The sequence below is a fragment of the Neovison vison genome, chromosome 2 (assembly GCF_020171115.1).
Source record: "Neovison vison isolate M4711 chromosome 2, ASM_NN_V1, whole genome shotgun sequence".
NCBI lineage: Eukaryota > Metazoa > Chordata > Mammalia > Carnivora > Mustelidae > Neogale > Neogale vison.
This window is the reverse complement of record NC_058092.1, coordinates 64,916,265-64,937,535: the sequence shown is the minus strand read 5'-3', so window position 1 is coordinate 64,937,535 and position 21,271 is coordinate 64,916,265. Positions and strand designations below refer to the sequence as shown.

At 35.4% G+C, this 21,271-nt stretch overlaps 1 protein-coding gene across 1 annotated transcript in view; it reads left to right on the top strand.

The window, feature by feature from the left end:
- The window catches only part of PIGK (phosphatidylinositol glycan anchor biosynthesis class K), a 132,671-nt gene that overhangs the window by 30,115 nt on the left and 81,285 nt on the right, over positions 1-21,271 (top strand). Inside the window, exons 4-8 of the mRNA XM_044238490.1 lie at positions 11,501-11,636; positions 13,246-13,357; positions 16,416-16,512; positions 18,885-19,002; positions 19,837-19,947. Coding sequence (XP_044094425.1) covers positions 11,501-11,636; positions 13,246-13,357; positions 16,416-16,512; positions 18,885-19,002; positions 19,837-19,947 — 574 coding nt within the window. The remainder of the gene's footprint in view (positions 1-11,500; positions 11,637-13,245; positions 13,358-16,415; positions 16,513-18,884; positions 19,003-19,836; positions 19,948-21,271) is intronic.

The following is a 21,271-nucleotide window of genomic DNA, read 5'->3' as shown; positions in this document are numbered from 1 at the left end:
TACAAAGTGAGATCTGTAAAAAGGCGTTAAATAATCACTGTACAACTTGATAAAAAATCAGTGGTTATGTTAGCCTGATATATACTAGTATGAATGTGGGCAATGTAAACATAAAGTGAGCAAACAAATAACTATATAGTCTTTGATTCCAGTGTTTGAAATGACTGAAGGAATGAACCATATAAGATCTAGCATGTTCCTAGTTCCTAGGTTTTAGTTCTATAGGATACTAAAAATACACAAGCATTATTTATATTGAATATTTTGGTACCTGATCTATCTATATGTCTTATGTATTGATAAGATTCTGGCGTGGGAATAGATTTAAAGACTTAAGACTCTGTACTGCATGATTTCAGGAAAGGTCAGCTGGTACAAATGTTAAGGAAATTTTAACTGCTGAACTGTTAAGTGTCCAGAAAGGTTGGCTGTAACCCAAACATAGAGGTTCTGTGCAGCATGTAACCTGATAAAACTGCTTTTTTCAGTATTCCTATAGAAGTTTCATTAGACTTATTCACCGAGCCAACTTCTTGGCTAATATGCACAGCAAATTAGGTTCCATCTGAAGTTCCACTTCCAAGACAGTAGCGTCAGGCACCCCAGTTTTATTGGCCATTGATGTCTCTGCAGCACAGACACATTCTATAGTGATACTTCTCTAAATACAAAAGTTGCTTGATGTTAAAGCTCCATGGCTGCTTTTGTCTTATGATCTGTATGGGACCTTTATGTTTCATTCCTAAGCACATAAGCATTGGAGCTTTCCCATGGCCTGCAACCAGTGAACAAACAGCAGCACAACAACCAGATTCTTCTCAAAACTTGGTTTTTGCAAGACTTATCCAGTTATCAGTAATCTGGTTAGATGGTGGTACAGCTTCATCAAAAGGCCACTCAAGAACATGGATACCTTCCTTTTCCATAAGAGCAGTGTCATACATTGCTTTCTATACTCTTACTATAGTGGTAATGCCATACTTCTTATGTTTGGTTGGATTGTAGATAATAAGAAATATATTGTATAGCTAGCCACCATGGGAGTTGAGCAGTTCATTTAAGTCATGTTCATTTAGTTTAAAATATTTGTTAGAGTTATGAACTAATTTTAAATATTGCATATAGAAATTATATAAAGAAACTTGAAACCTCCACTTGAAATTCTCAGTGCTGTGAGTATAGTTGGAGTAATGGGAAATGAAATGAACCTCCTAACAAGAGGCAGGAAATCTTCAATCCACTAATATTGAACAATGGAAAGGAAGAACACTGAGGCTTACCCCATCTAGGTCAGAAGTGGACAATGCTTTGCAGATTTCAATTCAACACTTCTATGGTCAGGCTAACTGCTCTTCTGTGGCTTCTTAGAGTACTAATGAATTTCTGTCGTTCTCTTGCCCTCATAAAAGTTACACTGTGCTTGGCAGTAATTTTTTCTGTCCTTTGGAAACTTCATAAATGTGTGATGATAGAAAAGAATATACTTACTCATTGAAGATTGTAGCTTAATCCTACAGTGGGTACCGAGGTGGCAGTGACACAGGTGGTAGTGGCTACTGCTACAGGACAGGGCGTCCGTGGTGGCCAGGTAGGTGCAGGGGAGGCTATGCAAGTCTCCTTGGGGCACTGGGCTCGTACTGGGTTTTGAGAAAGAGTAGAAATTAGAACTTTCCAGTGCTCAGGCTTTTTAAATCATATTTATTGTAATTTTAAAAAGATTTGGGGGAGATTTTTCCCAGTTTTTAAAGGTGAAAATAGACTTAAAATCCATAGGTCTATAATTAAATGATTCATTTAAAATTTTAAAAATGTTTGTAATGAAGTTTGAACATAAATTTCATAGAGCCATGGAAAATAGAAATACTAAGTTATGATTCTTATGAGGAAAAGTGATGTCCGTTTAATATTTGTTGATGTGAGTATAGAAATTACTAAAGGTTTATTGTTGTTGTTGTTTGACTTTGCTCATTAATTGGGAGTGGAGTAAAAGCCAGGGTATTCCATTGTGCCAAAGAATGCAGCAATAGATGGAAAGTGTATGGGCTTGGAAATAAAATCTCAACTCCTCTGCTTACCAGCCTTGTAACTTTGGGCAAGTAGTGTGACCTCAGTGAATTTCCTTACCTTTAGAACGAAGACAGTCGTAATCTTCAGGATTGTTGTGATTTAGTGAGAATGAAGTATCTGATAGGACTGTGGCACAGTGCCTGTTACAGTCAACTTGTTTCTACCATCCTGTCCCTACCCCATTACCTATAGCATATTGTGACTACATTTTAAATACTAGTAATCATCACTTCTGTGTTAGAACTGGAAGAAATTTTAAAAGTTCCTTACTCAGAATTCTACCTTCCCCTTTTGTTTTTAATTTGCTTGTCTACTAAAAATCCGTGTTCCAATTTGTTTCTGGAAGTTCTACCATGCTGTTTGATGTAGCTCTTCTGAATTTAAATCTGTTTTCTTTTTTACTCTCAAGAAATGAAGTACAGTGGTTCATTCTGTAATCTTAACCGTATTTCCATTTTTCTATAACTTATACTCGTATTTTTTGATAATTTTATTAAAATATGAATATATTTGATAATTTGGATAAAATACTGTAGTAAGTGGTTGTACAATTTAATATGGAATCAAATTCATTTCAGTGAACACTATTGCTTTTAAGAAAACACATTGTTGAATTACATTCAATTGAGATTTATTATTATCTTCCAGTTAATTACTCTTTTTATATTTTTCTTCTTTAATTTCTGTCCAAGTTGATTCTTACGATGAAATCGAAGAGCAAAGTGGTAGCAAAATATTCTTCACTGGTATTTGGTCTCTCTATCTTATCCTTTGGCTAACAGATTTTTTTAAAAAATGATAAAACTGATACCTCAGAAGCACAAGCTTCCAAATTCTCTCTCTTTTTTAAAAGATTTTATTTATTTATTTGAGAAAGAGAGAGAATAAAAGAGAGTAAGCATAAGAGGAGGAAAGTCAGAGGGAGAAGCAGACCCCCTGCTGAGCAGGGAGCCTGATGTGGGACTGATCCTAGGACTCCAGGATCATGACCTGAGCTGAAGGCAGTCGCTCAACCAGCTGAGCCACCCAGGCACCCAGCCTCCAACTTCTCTTGATGAAAAGAATATCTGACTCTTACTTAATGTCCAGAGAAAATTAAGAGGACCTTTTGATTTTTTTTTGTTGTTGTTGTTATTTGAGAATGGAAGTATACCAGAGAAGACATATTGTGGGTATTTGCTAGTCAAGATTTGCAATTCAGGTGTTGTGATCAGGTATTAGGAGAGTGCTTATAGCATTCTAAAAATTTTACATTTAGACTGTTAAAATCTACTGGTGTTAAGCAAGACTCCAAGGTACTTGATGTGAAGTGGTTGAATTGGGAGACATGATTATGGGAATCATGGGAGACATGATTATATCAGTGCAGATCATTACAGAAAAATAAGAAAAGTAAAATTTCTATTAGGCATGAGAATATGGGGGTGCCTGGGTGGCTCAGTGGGTTAAAGCCTCTGCCTTCGGCCAGGTCATGATCTTAGGGTCCTGGGATCGAGCCCCGCATTGGGTTTTCTGCTCAGCGGAGAGCCTGCTTCCTCCTCTCTCTCTCTCTCTGCCTCCCTCTCTGCCTACTTGTGATCTCTGTCTGTCAAATAAATAAATAAAATCTTTAAAAACAAAACAAAACAAAACACGAGAATATGTGAAAGACTGTACATATTGATTCCCATTATCATGGAGTATATGCAAAATATCAAGATTTTAAAAATTTTATCCTATGTATTTTGACAAAAATACATTATGCTTGATCAGTGGCATTCATTAATGGAACATTCTTTGACTATTGACTATTTCTTTTCTTTTTTTTTTAATTAAATATTTTATTTATTTATTTGACAGAGAGAGATCAGAAGTAGGCAGACAGGCAGGCGGGGGAGAGGGGAAGCAGGCTCCCTACGAAGCAGAAAGCCCGAGCTTGATGGCAGGACCCTGAGAACATGACCTGAGCAGAAGGCAGAGGCTTAACTCACTGAGCCACCCAGGTGCCCTGACTGTTGACCATTTCTGTGAGGCATCCATAATGGTTGAGAAGTACAGTAACTTATAATTTGGGTAATAAAATGTACAGATTTGAATTCCAAGCCTTGAGGCTGGTGTGCTTGAGTAAGTCAGTAAACTAGTTAGTGAGAAGTTGAGCAAGGGAAAATGGGAAAAGATTAAAAACAAAAACAAAAACTTGCTATGGGAAAGGAGAAGGGTGTTGGTGAGGCATCTCTGCTGCTTGCCTCCTCCCCCATATAGGAAGAGTGGTTAAGATTGGGGAGTGTTTGGAAGCAGAGATGAAGCAGTGAAAGCTTAGATATAGGCTACAGATGTAAGTGCAGATGATTGAAAGTGACAATGTGAGGTTTAGTGTAGAAAAGACCTGGTGAGGGAAGGGCCAGCAGCAGGATGTAATCCCATTGCCTTTTTGTAGAAAAGAGTCAGGGGCTTTTGGGAATTGATTGGAGACTGTAGAACATGAACCGCTGTACCTCTCCGAAGTTCTGTTCTCCAATTTTTGAATTCAAGTGGGTACTTAAAATTTTGAATTATACTTTACTGTACTTAAAGGAGAAATTATATGCTCTAATGCTATTCTTTAATTGAAAATTTGCTAAGGTCTCTAGATGGTTCCATTTAGAATTTCAAGGGCCTATTTTATGTCAGTTATGTGCTATAAATATTGAACAGCAATAATGAGTTCATGCATTTACCTTAATCACCTGAGTTGATTAAATTATCAATATAAAACAAAACACATGATTATATCCTTCCAAATCCTAGTTCAAGTAACTTAAGGTAATACAGGATTGTTTTTCTTTTTCTTTCTTTCTTTCTTTCTTCCTTTCTTTCTTTCTTTTTTAAGATTTTATTTATTTATTTGACAGAGATCACAAGTAGGCAGAGAGGCAGGCGGAGAGAGAGAGGGGGAAGCAGGCTCCCCATCAAGCAGACAGCCTGATGCGGGGCTCGATCCCAGAACCCTGGGATAATGACCTGAACTGAAGGCAGAGGCTTTAACCCACTGAGCCACCAAGGCGCCCCAATACAGGATTGTTAAAAGCAAATAAATGATCATGTCAAACCAAGTGGGTTGGAATCCTAACTACTATTTACTAGCTTTGTGACCTGAGACATGTTACTTAACTTCTGTGTGCCTAAGTTTCATAACCTGTAAAATAGGGAAATAATAATACACATCTTGGAAATAATGTATGAGATAATTATACTAGCTAGATCTACCCTCATGTGACATGTCTGGTGCTGTTGATTTCCTATCTCTGCAATGCAGTTTTTGAGCTTTATTTTTGAGTCCAGTAATGCCACTTGTTTGACATTTGGCAAATTGAAAGTAATTCAGAAAATCCTAATGGTCTAGAACCTGTGGCTAGCAGATTTGTTATGATTAGTTTCACAGCACATTGGTGATGAGATTTATTAACTTGGATATTCCTCAAGACATGGAAGAAAAGGAGGAGAAAAGCCTAAAAGTAAATTATTCTGGCATCAAGCTAATGATTTTACAACAAAATTTGTTAAATTTGCTTGGTCCTATAGTCACTGCTTTGCTACAGAAGCAATAATCTACAGAGTATCCTGAATAATTTTGTCAGGGGGTAGGGGGAAGCAACACCTATGAGCAGAAACCCAAATATTTAAGAGACCATTAAAGATCCCTGTGATTCTCAGATCTCCTGCTGCCTTAATTTCAGCTACTATTCTACATTGGGATGTTGATATTACTGATGATAAAGCTGGTGATACTAGTTCTAGGAGATAAAGATGCTCTCACGTTGAATTATCTGATTGATAGCATGGCTATAGAGTGGATAGCAGTTTTAAGTGAACATTTAAAAAACATTTTTACCAACGCAATAATTTATTTAAATTTAATTCAGTGAAAAATTTTTATTAAGGTAATACCAGCCTATTAATAAATGAAGAGTTACGCTTTTTGAAATGTCACGCTCTAATGGTGTAGGGAAGTGAAAGATTACTCATCTATTTAAAATGGGTTTTTTTTTTTTTAACCCATTGGTTGCTGGTTCCCGATTGGGTCAAGGAAGAACTTTAGGGAGGTGAGTAAAAGAATAGCTATATGTAGAAGAATAAAACTCGACCATTCTCTTACACCGTACACAAAGATAAAGTCAAAATGGATAAAAGACCTCAACGTGAGACAGGAATCAATCAGAATCCTAGAGGAGAACATAGGCAGTAATCTCTTCGATATCAGCCACAGCAACTTCTTTCAAGATATGTCTCCAGGGACGCCTGGGTGGCTCAGTTGGTTAAGCAGCTGCCTTTGGCTCAGGTCCTGATCCCAGCGTCCTGGGATCGAGTCCCACATCGGGCTCCTTGCTTGGCAGGGAGCCTGCTTCTCCTTCTCCCTTTGCCTGCCATTCTGTCTGCCTGTGCTTGCTCTCTCTCCCTTTCTCTCTCTCTCTAATAAATAAATAAAATCTTAAAAAAAAAAAAAGATATGTCTCCAAAGGCAAAGGAAACAAAAGCGAAAATAAACTTTTGGGACTTCATCAAAATCAAAAGCTTCTGCACAGCAAAGGAAAGGTCAAAAAAACAAAGAGGCAACCCACGGAATGGGAGAAGATATTTGCAAATGACAGTACAGACAAAAGGTTGATATCCAGGATCTATAATGAACTCCTCAAACTCAACCCACACGAAACAGGCAAACACATCAAAAAATGGGCAGAAGATATGAACAGACACTTCTCCAATCAAGACATACAAATGGCTATCAGACACATGAAAAAATGTTCATCATCATTAGCCTTCAGGGAGATTCAAATTAAAACCACATTGAGATATCACCTTACACCAGTTAGAATGGCCAAAATTAACAAAACAGGAAACAACATGTGTTGGAGAGGATGTGGAGAAAGGGGACCCCTCTTCCACTGTTGGTGGGAATGCAAGTTGGTGCAGCCTCTTTGGAGAACAGTGTGGAGATTCCTCAAGAAATTAAAAATAGAACTTCCCTATGACCCTGCAATTGCACTCCTGGGTATTTACCCTAAAGACACAGATGTCGTGAAAAGAAGGGCCATCTGTACCCCAATGTTTATAGCAGCAATGGCCACGGTCGCCAAACTATGGAAAGAACCAAGATGCCCTTCAACGGATGAATGGATAAGGAAGATGTGGTCCATATACACTATGGAGTATTATGCCTCCATCAGAAAGGATGAATACCCAACTTTTGTAGCAACATGGACGGGACTGGAAGAGATTATGCTGAGTGAAATAAGTCAAGCAGAGAGAGTCAATTATCATATGGTTTCACTTATTTGTGGAGCATAACAAATAGCATGGAGGACAAGGGGCATTAGAGAGGAGTAGGGAATTTGGGTAAATTGGAAGGGGAGGTGAACCATGAGAGACTATGGACTCTGAAAAACAATCTGAGGGGTTTGAAGTGGCGGGGGCGGTGGGAGGTTGGGGTACCAGGTGGTGGGTATTATAGAGGGCACGGATTGCATGGAGCACTGGGTGTGGTGAAAAAATAATGAATACTGTTTTTCTGAAAATAAATAAATTGGAAAAAAAAAAGAATGGCTTAGCGGCCTTGATGCAGGGTTTATCTGTTCCTTTAATGTTTGGTAAACATAATGGAATATATTTATTTTAGACCATTTTCCCCCCACATGTTTCTCAAATTGTGCTTCATGCCTTCTTTTTTGAGAAAAGATTTCATTTTTATTTTAATTGTACTTAAAATCTATATAAGCACAATAAGGGTATTCTTGATCATGGTATTAAACCAGATACCAGAGAGTAGTAAGGGAAGAGAATATACTAAATCTATAAGAGGAAAGTTATGCTTCACTAATACTCATTATGTATATTTAAAGTAGCAAATACATATCACACACAAATTAGTTGATATACGTAGATATGTCCTCATATTTTTTTAACTAATAGGAATGCATGATTTAAAATATGTGGAGTGGGCCTGGGGGGGTTAGTTGCTTAAGTGTCTGACTCTTGCATTTGGCTCAGGTCTGATTTCAAGGGCAGTGAGATCAAACCTGGCCTCCTCCCGCTCAGCACTGGGCAGAGCCTGCTTAAGATTTGACCTCTCCCTCTTCCCCTCGCCCTGGCTTGTGCTTTCTCTCTAAAAAATAAAAATAAAATAAAATATGTGGAAACTCACATAAACAACCGACATATTGTTTGGATTCAAACCCAATTTGAACTTTATACAATTTCTGTGCTCACTTTTTCTTCTGGTTTTGTGTTGAGAGAAGGCCATATTGCCATATGCTTTGTCGTGTGATGTAGGTTTTGCAGGGCCTTGAATAGAGTGTGAGAGTTGAGTCACCACACATGGTAGTATAGGATTGCCAGACTGTAAGAATATCGTTTTTATATCAATTGGATATATTTGAGGAATTGTGTCTTATTTTTACTAAGATACAAAGCAAGTTGCTGTCATTATTTATAGGAATGTAGTAATATGTCTTCATGTAGATTTATTTTCTTTGGTTTTGATTCCAGCAGTGATTGATCTGATATCCACTCTGTAAAAACTTAAGTAACTGCTGGGATGCTAACTGGATACTCTAGTGAAAAGGACACTTTAAGGAGTCGACAAGTTAGATTTCATAATAACTGTTGTTCAAAGAATGTTTACTGACAGAGTCTTAAATATAAGATCTGATCCCTGAAGTCAAGTAATATAACAGGAATTTCTGAATTGCATTTTATACAACATACTTTTGCGAACATTTTCTGTATTATCGAGTTATATTGTAGTGTAGATATCAAAATACAGGGGAAAATATGAACTGTAGTACCAGGCCTGATGTTATCTCTTTCTCCTGTTAATACAGTAGTGGTCAGTTAGTTTTATCAAAATAATATCCTCCTTCAAATGGAGTTAATGTGTTTAGAGTATTATTAGTTTGGTAGTTTTGTTAAAATGTGATTTATAATTTTGTATTTATTTGTGGTTTTATAAGAACCATAAGCCTAAGGAGTTAACTTTCATTTATATATGTAAGTTTCATTACACAAATAATTTAACACCCGGACCAAGTGAGAATTTTTTTTTTTTAAGATTTTATTTATTTATTTGTCAGAGAGAGAGGGAGAGTGAGCGAGCACAGGCAGACAGAGAGGCAGGCAGAGGCAGAGGGAGAAGCAGGCTCCCTGCGGAGCAAGGAGCCCGATGTGGGACTCGATCCCAGGATGCTGGGATCATGACCTGAGCCGAAGGCAGCTGCTTAACCAACTGAGCCACCCAGGCGTCCCCCAAGTAAGAATTTTTTTTTTCCCCTCCAGGAAAGAGTTCTGAACATTTCTTAAGTTTTAGAAACAGTGGATAAGAATATGTAGTTGGACTTCTAAACCTTTGAAATTGTTTTTTTCTGATCCTGTTTTTCTAATCGATTATCCACAAATAAAATGATTTTTTTTAAATGTTATGTTAACTGAGGGTTATAATACTTATATGGAGGCTCAAAATTATCTGCAGGAAAGATATTGATTGAATTTATGATTTTTTTTAGATTGATTTATTTATTTTAGAAAGACAGAGAGAGAGAAAGCAGGGAGAGGAATGGGGGTGGAGGAAGAAAGAATCTCAGGCAGATTCCCCGCTGAGCATGAGCCAGGAAGGAGCCAGGATGATGTGGGACTTGATCCCACTACCCTGAGATCATGACCTGAGCCGAAACTCAAGAGTAGGATCCTTAACCGACTGAGCCACCCAGGCACCCCTGAATTTATAATTTTAAGCTGAAATTATGCTTCTTTATAACATTGACATTGTATGGATATTGAATGATCATTTAATTTCATAGATTAAAATTAACTTAAATAAATGGCCTAAAGGAATACCTTTATAATTGAGATTTAGAGATAGTTCAGTCTTATTTAATAGTGGCTTATAACAAAAAAGGTGACTGGCAATAACTTAATGTAAGTTAGTCATCTTAAGTTATGAAAAAAGAGAAGATGTATTTTCCATTTTAAGAGGAGCAACTTTCACCATTCTGTGAGCATGAATCAGTAACAGCTGAAGATCTGATCTTTGAATGCGGCAGGGTTGGAACCCTCTCAAAATAGAAATCTAGCCAATTTTCAAGAAAAATCACAATGTTTCAGTTTTGAACTTTAATGTATTTGGAACATATGCAGGAGAACACTTTCTTCTTGCTATCTCCTGCCAAACTAATTATGTATACCACATTAATTTTTCCCTTATGTTTGGGAAGCTCAAGTATATATGGTAGAATTGCCTGATTCATGTTCACCATTTTTAATGATAAGATCAAGATCAGAAGTATTTTAAGATATATTTTATAATTTTCTCTAAAAGAAAATATATGCAAAAATGAAAATGTTTCATTCACCCCCCTGATATTTATTGAATACTTACTATATGCCAGGCTTCTTTACTAAGCCTGAGTGTAAGTGATACAGTGGTGAACAGAATAGAGAAAGACCCTGTCCTCAGAGAGCTTATATTCCAATAGGAGTGGTGGTGGGAGATCATGGGGATTTCAAATTCATAAATGACCTGTAGAAAATAAAACATGTAATGAGAATGGAGTAGCTCAACTGAGATTGGAATGATAGGAAGATTTGGGAGAAGTCTAAATTTCTTTGGTGAGTAGCCCCTAAACTGGGAAAGGGGCATATTCTGGGAACAGAAAGGCCAGTATGGAAGGAGCATAGTGAACATGGGTGGTAGGAGTTGTAGTTAGAGAGGTTAGACAGAAGCCACATTAAGTAAGCCTTTTAGACCATGAGAGGAGTTTCAGTTTTTGTCTAATTATAATGGGGAGTTTTTGGAGGATTTTAAGTGAGAAAGTTTAATGATGTGACTTATTTCAGAAAGATCACTCTGGTAGTTATAAGGAAAATGACCTGAGAGAGGGCAGGAGTGGAAGCAGGAAGCCAGGGAGGGAGATATTTCAGTATCTAGTCTCAGGGAGGTGGAGTGGAGAGAGTCAAGAGCGATTGGGCTGGAGGTGTGTTCCTGTAGCACCCCCTTTGCACTTGCATGTTTTCATACCTGGGATTCTGAACGTTAATTTCTTTGGAATATCATAGGTTAATGTGGACTCTAAGTCTTAAGAGTGTCAAATACTAGTAAAGTTAAAAAAAAAATGGGGAAGACAGTGAAACTCTTTCAGCTTCCCTTTGCTCTATGACATAAAATACACTATGTTGGGAAAAAATTTAAGTTAGTAACTTCAAGTTCTTTGGATAAATTTATGCCAGATTGCTCTAATTTCTTTGCTTTAAAGCTTATACTACATCAGAATATGAAAACAATTAAAAAGCTCTTTTAAAATATCTACCCAAAAATTATTTTATTTTTAATGAAAAGAAAATATAATTCCCTCATGATATTAATAAAATGTGTCTGTTTTTAACTTATTGGTTGAAATAGCATATTTACTGGAATTTTTTTTTCTAGTCACATTGTTCTGATGCTTGCAGACGATATGGCATGCAACCCTAGAAATCCCAAACCAGCTACAGTGTTTAGCCACAAGAATATGGAACTAAATGTGTATGGAGATGATGTGGAAGTGGATTATAGAAGTTATGAGGTAACATTGTTTGATTTAACAACATTTTTGAAATGTAGTTATCACTACTTTTAAACTCTAAAATAATGGTAGAATATTTTCTTTAAACTTTGTGCATAATTGTCACTGAAGCCTTGATGTAATTCTGTCTCTGGAGTTCATATTAAGGAAACAATACAGGAGTAAAACTAACACAGCAAGAACATTTCATATATGTATCTGGGATAGGACAACTTTATCTTGGCTCTTATGTTAGAATATTTTAGTGAGGTTTCATAACTTTTTTTATTTTACAGTAAATGCATTATCTTTCAGATTTGACCTAAAATTGCAAATTTTGTATATTTAGTATATATATTGAGGAAAAATTAAAACGATTAACAAAAAACTCACCCATATCTCCACTGCTTAGAGGTAATCACTTTTAATATGCTTCCAGTGTTTTTATGCATATGATTAAAAATTAAAGTATAAATTTGAAAAATGACATTATATATTTTTCCTTTTGAAACTTCATTTTAAATTTAATACATAGTGAAGATGTTTAAAATTTGAAATCTTCTTTGGTGAAGTCTTCCTCAATAATCCTTCGCCTTTTACCAAGCCTACCAAAAGTAAGAGTTTTCTGTGTACCCAGACCTGTTTTGAAGCAATTTTAAAGTCATATCTATCTCCTCCCCCTGTAAGCATCTTGAGGACATGGCCTATATCTTATGTATCTTATGCCTACCAAGAACCTATTGCATTTGAAGGCACTCAGAAATGTTTGTTCAGTAATTAAATGTGGATGAATGTTGGACTACTTGTTGATTTAGTCATCATAAAATATAAACCAAAAAGAAGTCCTATTAAAATACTTAGCATTTTGCTGTTTTCTGGGAAAAAATTAAACCAAATATTAGGTACACATGCACAGAAACACATACAAATGCACATATATTTATATACTCATGATCTAGGGAAAAGTTGAACAAGAAAGCTAGATAAATTTTCTGCTTTTTAAATTTAGATCTGTGTAATATAATTTTAAATATGCTTTCAAAGAATCCAAAAGTTCAACAAATTCCAGGGTGGGAAATTTGGTTTAAAGTGTGATCAATCTTTTACATGTTGAAGATACCCTTAACAAAATTTAAGTAATAAAATACATTGAAAAATCAAAGATACACAATTTGGGGATTATTTGTAGAACTATCCTTATGGTTTTATTTTTATGATTTATTATGGACCTATCTTTCAAGGTTTATCTAGAAGTCACTAGGTAGTTGTACCAGTCAACTGCAATAGTTATAATATTGCTAAATTTATTTACGAGTTTCTTTATTTTGTATCTTCCCAAAGAATTACCTATGAAGACAATAATTTTTAAATTTTAGGCAATACTTTGCATAGCATTTGAAGTTTTAAATTTAATTAACTGATTTTTCCCAGGGTAGTTTTATTAGCAGTTATATTTAATGGAAGCAAGTTAACTTTGAGGCATATATTTAAATAAATATATTTTAATTGAGTTATATTTCACTTTATGCTGAATAATATATAGAGAAAGAAGAAGGAACATTTTTGGGAAAAAAAATTATCCTGTTTCCCCTGATTCTGTTTCATCCCAATTTCTTCTTTTTTTTTCCAGGTAACTGTGGAAAATTTTTTACGGGTATTAACTGGCAGGATCCCACCTAGTACTCCTCGGTCAAAACGTCTTCTTTCTGATGATAGGAGCAATATTCTTATTTATATGACAGGTAATTTGAGAATTTAGGTATTTAGAAATAGAATATGTATCCATCTTCATGGAAAGATATTTAAACACCTTAAATGAATTTTGGTTAAAATTGTTTTGTAGGGGCGCCTGGGTGGCTCAGTGGGTTAAGCCGCTGCCTTCGGCTCAGGTCATGATCTCAGGGTCTTGGGATCGAGCCCCGCATTGGGCTCTCTGCTCAGCAGCGAGCCTGCTTCCTCCTCTCTCTCTGCCTTCCTCTCTGCCTGCTTGTTATCTCTCTCTGTCAAATAAATAAATTAAAAAAAAATTGTTTTGTAGTTCTCGTTTCTCATATGATGGCTTGAAATAATTGGAGACAGCATAACATTTTATACTGTCCCTTGATGTATTCACTCTTTTTTTTTTTTTTTTACTATTACCCTGGTACAGCTTATCACCTTTTATTTCATAACCCTGCTATAGCCTTGTTGCCTTCAGTTTTGTCTCCTTTAATCATCCTACTAAAGTAGTTAGTAAAAATGATAAATCTGTCCTTCCTCTGCATAAAGCTTTACAATGATTTCCTGTTGATGGAGTCTTAAATTTTAGTATGTATAAGGATTATTTGAATGCAGATACTCAGGTCTTTAAAATTCTGATTTAGGTTTGGTCCAGGGTGTGGCTTATGAAACTGCACTTTAAATATGTTACCCACATATAAGCTGTGATAGTCTTTTGTCTATACTTTGAGGACTACTGGAGATAAAGTCTTAATAATATTAGTTTTTTAATTATTTATTTATTTATAGATGTAATATATAATATATAATAATATATGTTATATTTAGTGATATTATTTATTTCATTTTAGTTCTTGTACTTTCTCCCATTTTCTTCTAGGACTGTTTCTGTTCTCCAAACATTTGCTTAAGCTATTGCCCTTGTTTATTGATCTTCTCAGTTCACTTTGCTTACCTGATTATTCCTTATCTTTTTAGTCTTAGCTCCGGAGTCACCTCCTTTGCTGATTTTCCTCTGCAAGTCTAGGGTGACCTGTATCTCTAGTTGCCTGGGACAGTGATAGTTTTACACCTATTATCCTAATGTAATAGTGCCTCCTTTTTCCTTCCGAAGTGTCTTGCTATATATATTATAATTGCCGAGAGACACTGCTTATCTCCCTGGTTGGTTTAGGCTCTCCTCTCACTCCCATGTTAATCTGTAGTTTCTATATGAGCATTTAACTTACTACTTTCTTGTTTGGCTATTTATTGCCTTCTTTACATTTTGAACTCCAAGATGTCCTTGATAATGGGGTTTTCACCTTTTTATTTCCAGTGCTGTGTTTTATGGTAGTATTCGGTAAGTATGAATGTTGACCAAACGGTATTTAAAAATGTTTTTGGAGGGCATTCCATTCAACTGATGATAAAACATTTGCAGAATGGTTTTTAGATGTCACACAGCAGGATGGTTACTAACTGCTACTTGGTGATTTACTTTACTTTGTCTATCGTGTTGCATTTACTTACAGCTTTTCAGATTCAATGAATTTATAAACTTTATAAATTAACTTAGCAGAGCTAAGTCAGGAAAATTTTCACTTTAGTTTATCTGACAGTTATAAGAAAATGCCAAGCTTTTGTGGCAAATATTATAAGTACAGTCTTATAGTTTAGCTTTATCTGATGTACTAAACTAAACATACAATTTTTTTTTCTAAATCTAAGTATCTTCTTTCAGGATAAGTCCAAGTGTGTAAGAAACTCCAATAGTCAAAGACAGAATTTGATAAACTATGGCCCATGGAAGGTTGTCTGTTTTAGAAATAAGGTTGTATTAGAACCAGCTGTATCCATTTGTTTTACATATTGTCTGTGGCTGTTTTTACACTACAGTGGCAAGATTCCAGTAGTTGCAACAGAGACCATGTGGCCCATAAGTCTAAAACATTTATTACCTGGCCCTTTACAGAAAATTTGCCAACCCATGTAAGAGAGTAGGAGCGCTGACAATTATAATAAGATGATAATGGCACTAGCCTTTAATGAGGCTTACTGTACCTCAGGCAATCAAATTAAATCAATGTGTGTATGAATTTATTTCATCCTTACAGCAATCCAAAGACTTAGGTGCTGTTGTATATAGTTATGTGGGTTGTGCACTGCACCTAAGTGTTTGGCTAGGGGTTGAGTGGGAGCTGCAATCTAGTATATGTTTGCATATAGTAAAATGTGTGCCCTGCCATAGAGTTGTTCTAATGGAAAAAAGAAGTATCATATTTCCCCAAAGATACATAACTACTAATCACTTTTGAGTTCACAGAACTGGATATATTCAGAGGGACCACTGAAAAAGATTTTTCTACTTTGATGCCCTGTGGGAAGTACCTTTTTAAAAAATTCACACAAAGCAACTTTATATGCATGCTAATGACAGTGCTGATATATTTCTTATTTCACAGCTAGGGAAACTGAGGCATAGAAAGATGAAGTTATTTGCCCAAGTTAACACAGTCATTACGTGGCAAAGCTAGCATTTGAATCCAGACAGACTGGCTATATCCATGCATTCTAAATGTCACAGTCTTCTGGTCAGTTGTTGTTAGTAGTAACATGGGACAGTTGTTGATAGTAGTAAAAACTTTAATTTAAATGTGAGAACAACACTTCAGTAGTATAGCATTCCAAGTATACTCTGAGTAATACTAGCATACTATTGGGACCAAGCTAGTATTTGCAACTCCTTTCTCACCAAAATGTTTGCCTGGTTTTGAGAAATTATTTATCTATAGAAACCCACTTCTGACATAATAATGGAGCCAGTGCAAAAATATAAATGTGCTTTTATAGAATGGAATGATAGAAGAATTTATAAAGGTATTGTATCTGCTATTTTTTGCATAGTCGATCATTATTCTATTTTTAATTGCTTGTAATAGAAAATTATTTTTTGTTTTCATAGTACTTTTCATTTTAGAGTATAAAAATAACAAGTGATACTAAAATATTGCCATGATTGAAGTAAATGTTTATGTCTGGATATATGTAGTTTGCATTTTAAAAATGTATATATTTGATCTTTTTAACTCTTCCTACAAGGACATGGTGGAAATGGTTTCTTGAAATTTCAAGATTCTGAAGAAATTACCAACATAGAACTTGCAGATGCTTTTGAGCAAATGTGGCAAAAAAGACGGTAATTAGCAAATGACTGCTTTTCTTCTTCTTCTTTTTTTTTGTTTTTAAGATTTTATATATTTATTTGACACAGAGAGAGAGAGAGAGACAGAAAGGGAATACAAGCAGAGGGAGTGGGAGAGAGAGAGAGAGGCAGGCTTTTCCTGCTGATCAGGGAGCCTGATGTGGGGCTCGATCCCAGAACCCTGGGATCATGACCTGAGCCGAAGGCAGATGCTTAACGACTGAGCCACCCAGGTGCCCCATCAAATGACTACTTTTCGTAAGATAAATTAGTACCTGGTTTTTCCATGGTTAGTAGATTTGTAGATCCTATTTCATGAGATTTTAACTTAATTTAATGTAACCTCTTCTACTCTACTAGATCTATGTTTGTTATTTCTCCTGAACTATTTTTAGAAGAAACCTCAGTGTTATTAAAGAGCATAAAAACAAGTTAACCTCTTAAGACTGTCTCCCTGTTATTTAGCAATGTTTTTGAAGGAAATTAGAGTACTACCCATCAAGTTCCCCTTTATGTAGGGAGATTGTGAATGTATATTTATTTTCCTGCTTCAGCCTGTTGTTACTTTTTGTACATTCTCTGACTCTCCACATGATTACAGTACATTATTTATTCTTTGGAAAAAATGCTGAAATAATGATTAATATAATATTTATAGCCTAACTCACATTAAGGATGACATATTGTTAGTGATCCATGGTAAGCACCTCTCTAGTTGAAAGCTGTCATATGAACGTAAGTGAATATAAAGCAGTGGAAATGCTTTTAACTTGGTTACCTTCAATATCCACTTACAGGTTACCTTTTAAATACATGGTGCAGAAAGGAATATGATACATATTCTGCCTTCGCAGTGTTTAAAATCTAGTGGAAAAGAGAAATGTGTATACAACTCTGCTGCAATTAAATGTAAATATTGAATTATATGCATAAGCAGAATAAATGGAAATGTTGAAGGGAAGCTTTTGCTAGGTACTGGTTTTATCTTATTCATAGTTTACATTTACTGGATATATACGAGGTACTAGGCACTGTTTTCTATATATTGTCTTATTTAATATCAATAACAACCCCATGAGGTAGATACTACTATTATTCCTATTTTCACACATGAGTAAATTGAGACATAAATAGATTAACTTGCCAGATTTTGCACAACTAGTAAATCCAGCACTAAGACTCATTCCTAAGTGCTCCAGTCAAAACTGTGTGTACTGCCCCTCAAAACTGTAGATGTTTCTGACCCTCAGGGGTGTCCACAGATTTTTTTTCTCAGAAAAAATACATCATATGACTTCTTCCTTTTATCATCTGCTTAGATATTGTGGTGCCAGATTGCTCACTTTCTTTTCTTGGTGCAATGTTAGCTGTTTACCTAGATCAGGTGTCTGAGAGAAACCTTTGAGAAATGTATCTGCTCCCTACTTTCACCAGCTAGGCAGCTCATTCTAAAATACATAGCTGATTATGTTATTTTCACTTGAAAAAACCCTGTTTGGCTTCCTCAGACTTAACAGGGATGAGATCCATACTTCATATTAGGTAGTAGATAGATTGACCCTACCATACCTTTTTGAAACTAATTTCCTCCATTTCCCCAAATCTACTGTAAATTCTCATTATATAGTACTATTCCCCTTTTCTAAAACAATTACACTTTTTCAAATTTAGTTCCCTTAGTAGAACCTTATTCCTTTCTTGGAATGTGCTATTCCTTTGTTAGTTAAAACAACTTACCCTTCATTGCCCAGGCCAGGCATCACCTTTCTCTGACCTGCCTTTCTTTACAGTCCCCCCTCTTCCTTTCTCAGTGCTGTTAGAGCACTTCGACTTTATTAGACTCTAAGCTCTGTGAGGACAGGGACTGCTGTATCCCCAGCTTAAGGGATACATGCTATAGGCTCTAGTAACTATTTGTGATTCTTAGCACATTCCATTTGGTTAATGTTTATGTGTCTCTTTTCCAGTTAGATTTTAAGCTTTTTGAGTATGGTGACTAAGTCCTGTATGTTTTTTCCTGAATCTGGCTCATTTTCTAGGACAGCCTGGGTGCCAAATAAATTTTTCTTGTATTGAATATTCATTTGGATTCTGAGTCATGTGGCCAAGATAAGGGAAGGGGAAATAACTGGGGCAGCCACTATGTCGTACAACCTGTTGAGGTTGTTTCCTTGGACAAGATTATAGCTTTAATATTTCTAATGTCAAATTTGTGTTGGAAATTCTGAAAACTTGCAAATTTTTAACTAATAAAATGACTAAGATATGACTTAAACATGTTATGTTATGCAAGTAATGTAAAAATATTAGTTAATGTTTGATTAACAGCATTATTCATGTTAAAGATAGTACCACTTTTCTTTCAGCTACAATGAGTTACTGTTTATTATTGATACTTGTCAAGGAGCATCCATGTATGAACGATTCTATTCTCCTAACATAATGGCGTTAGCTAGTAGCCAAGTGGGAGAAGATTCACTCTCGGTAGGTGCATATTTCCCATTTGTAAACTGCATTGTCTTTGGAATATGTAGCTATTTTGGAAATCACTTATGTGCTTTATGAATATATATATATATATATACACATTATTCTTAGACATTTTAATACCTCAGAAGGAAATTTTGATTGCTTTTAAAACATTTTCTTATAATGTTGTTTGACATATACTTCTTTTTTCTGCTTTGCTTTTAAAAAAATTATAAAATAATTATAAAAATATATAATTGACTATAATATTGTTAGTTTCAGCTGTACAACATAATGATTCAATATGTGTATATATTACAAAATAATCATAATAAGTCTAGTTAACATTTATCGTCAGACCAAAAAAAAAAAAAGGCACCATACATAGTTACAGAATTTTTCTTTCTTGTGATGAGAACTTTTAAGGTGTGCTTCCTTAGTAACTTTTAAATGTGCAGTACTGTATTATTAACTATAGCCACCATGCTATACATTATATCCCATGTCTTTAACTTGGTTTATAACTGGAGTATGTCCCTTTGGCTCCCTTCACCCATTTGGTCTACCCTCCGCCTCTCATCTCTGGCAACCACCGTTTGTTCTCTGTTATCTATAAGGTTGGGTTTTATTCTTGTCATTGTTTTTGGATTACACATATAATGGAGATCATATGGTATTTGTCTTTCTCTGACGTATTTCATTTAGTATAATGACCTCAAGATCCATCCATGTTGCCACAAATGGCAAGATTTATTTCTTTCCTTTCTTTTTTCTTTTCTTTCTTTCTTTCTTTTTTCTTTTCTTTCTGGCTGAATAATATGCCGTTGTATATGCTTTGTTTTTTCATAGCATCAACCTGATCCTGCAATTGGAGTCCACCTTATGGATAGATACACATTTTATGTCTTGGAATTTTTGGAAGAAATTAATCCAGCTAGCCAAACGAATATGAATGACCTTGTAAGTATTTCCTTGATTTGATTAAAACACATAGGTATGCTTAATTGATAAATGAAGTCCTTTATTCCCTGTACTGTCAGGATCCTGTTTCTTATTTTGAACAGTAGCCTTTTAAACTGTTTTGAATCTCCCTCTATAGTATCTCTCTCTCTTTTTACTGTAGGAGGCCTAAAGTTTAGTCTGTTTAACTTGTTACTTTCATTCATTTGCTCATGCTCTTTTCTCTACCAGAAATGTACTTTTTTAGATTCATCCACTGAAATTCTACCTATACTTTGGGTGTCAAATCAGATCCTCCCTCCTCCAGGAATATTCCCATAGTTCTTCCCTGTTGGAATTTAAGTAAGATAAATAAGTTTTTCAGAGCTTTATTTCTCTTGTCTCCCATTTATTGTAGTCTGCTTTTTTTGAACTTACTAAGTGTGAGTAATAGGGCATTCTTGGGAGAATTTTTTTTTGTCCATCCTTCAACTTCTTGTACAGTGTTTGTTTGTTTGTTTTTTTAAGATTTTATCTATTTACTTGAGAGAGTGAGCAAAAGAGAAACACAAGCAAAGGGAAGGGCAGAGGCAGAGGGAGAAGCAAGCTCCCCGCAGAGCTGAGAGCCTGATTCCGGGCTTGATTCCAGGATCCTGGGATCATGACCTGAGCTGAAGGAAGACGCTTTACTGACTGAGCCACCCAGGAGCCCTAGTACAGTGTTTTGATGTGGTTTCTTGAACTTAGTTCGGTTTTTTTCCCCTGGCTTTTCTGTGCTTCTTGTATCCTTAAATAAATCTACTTTGAAGTTGCTATTGAAAGTAGACATAATAAAAAAACTTGAAATAGTGATTCTATATTGGATAATTACTGAGCATCTATGGCTTACCCTCTTTTTTTCATTAATTTATACCCTGTTCTTTTATTCATAAACATTTTTTGAGTTTGGGCTAAGTGCCAGCCACTGGCTCTATCCTAGTGAAGGAGACAGGTACTGTCTCTGCCTTCATGGAGCTTCAGAATGAAAGGGAGTCCAAGTAGACTGGGCTTGGAACTCACATATCAGCCAAGCAGCTTTGCATTGATCTCTTTTATCATATAGAAATGTTTTAGATAATTTTTTTAATTAAAGAAGTTCTGCAAAATTCTAAAAATCACTGTTATAAGCTGTTATATTTGATAACATAGGATTACTTGCTACATTTTGGAGATTATATATTTGATGCCTGTTAAATCTTAATGTGAACTTGTTACAATACTACTTTGTAAGAAAACTGTAGTCCCCTAAATTCTAGTTACTTTAGTTTTTAGATTTATTCCCATTTTTAATTATATATGGTACATC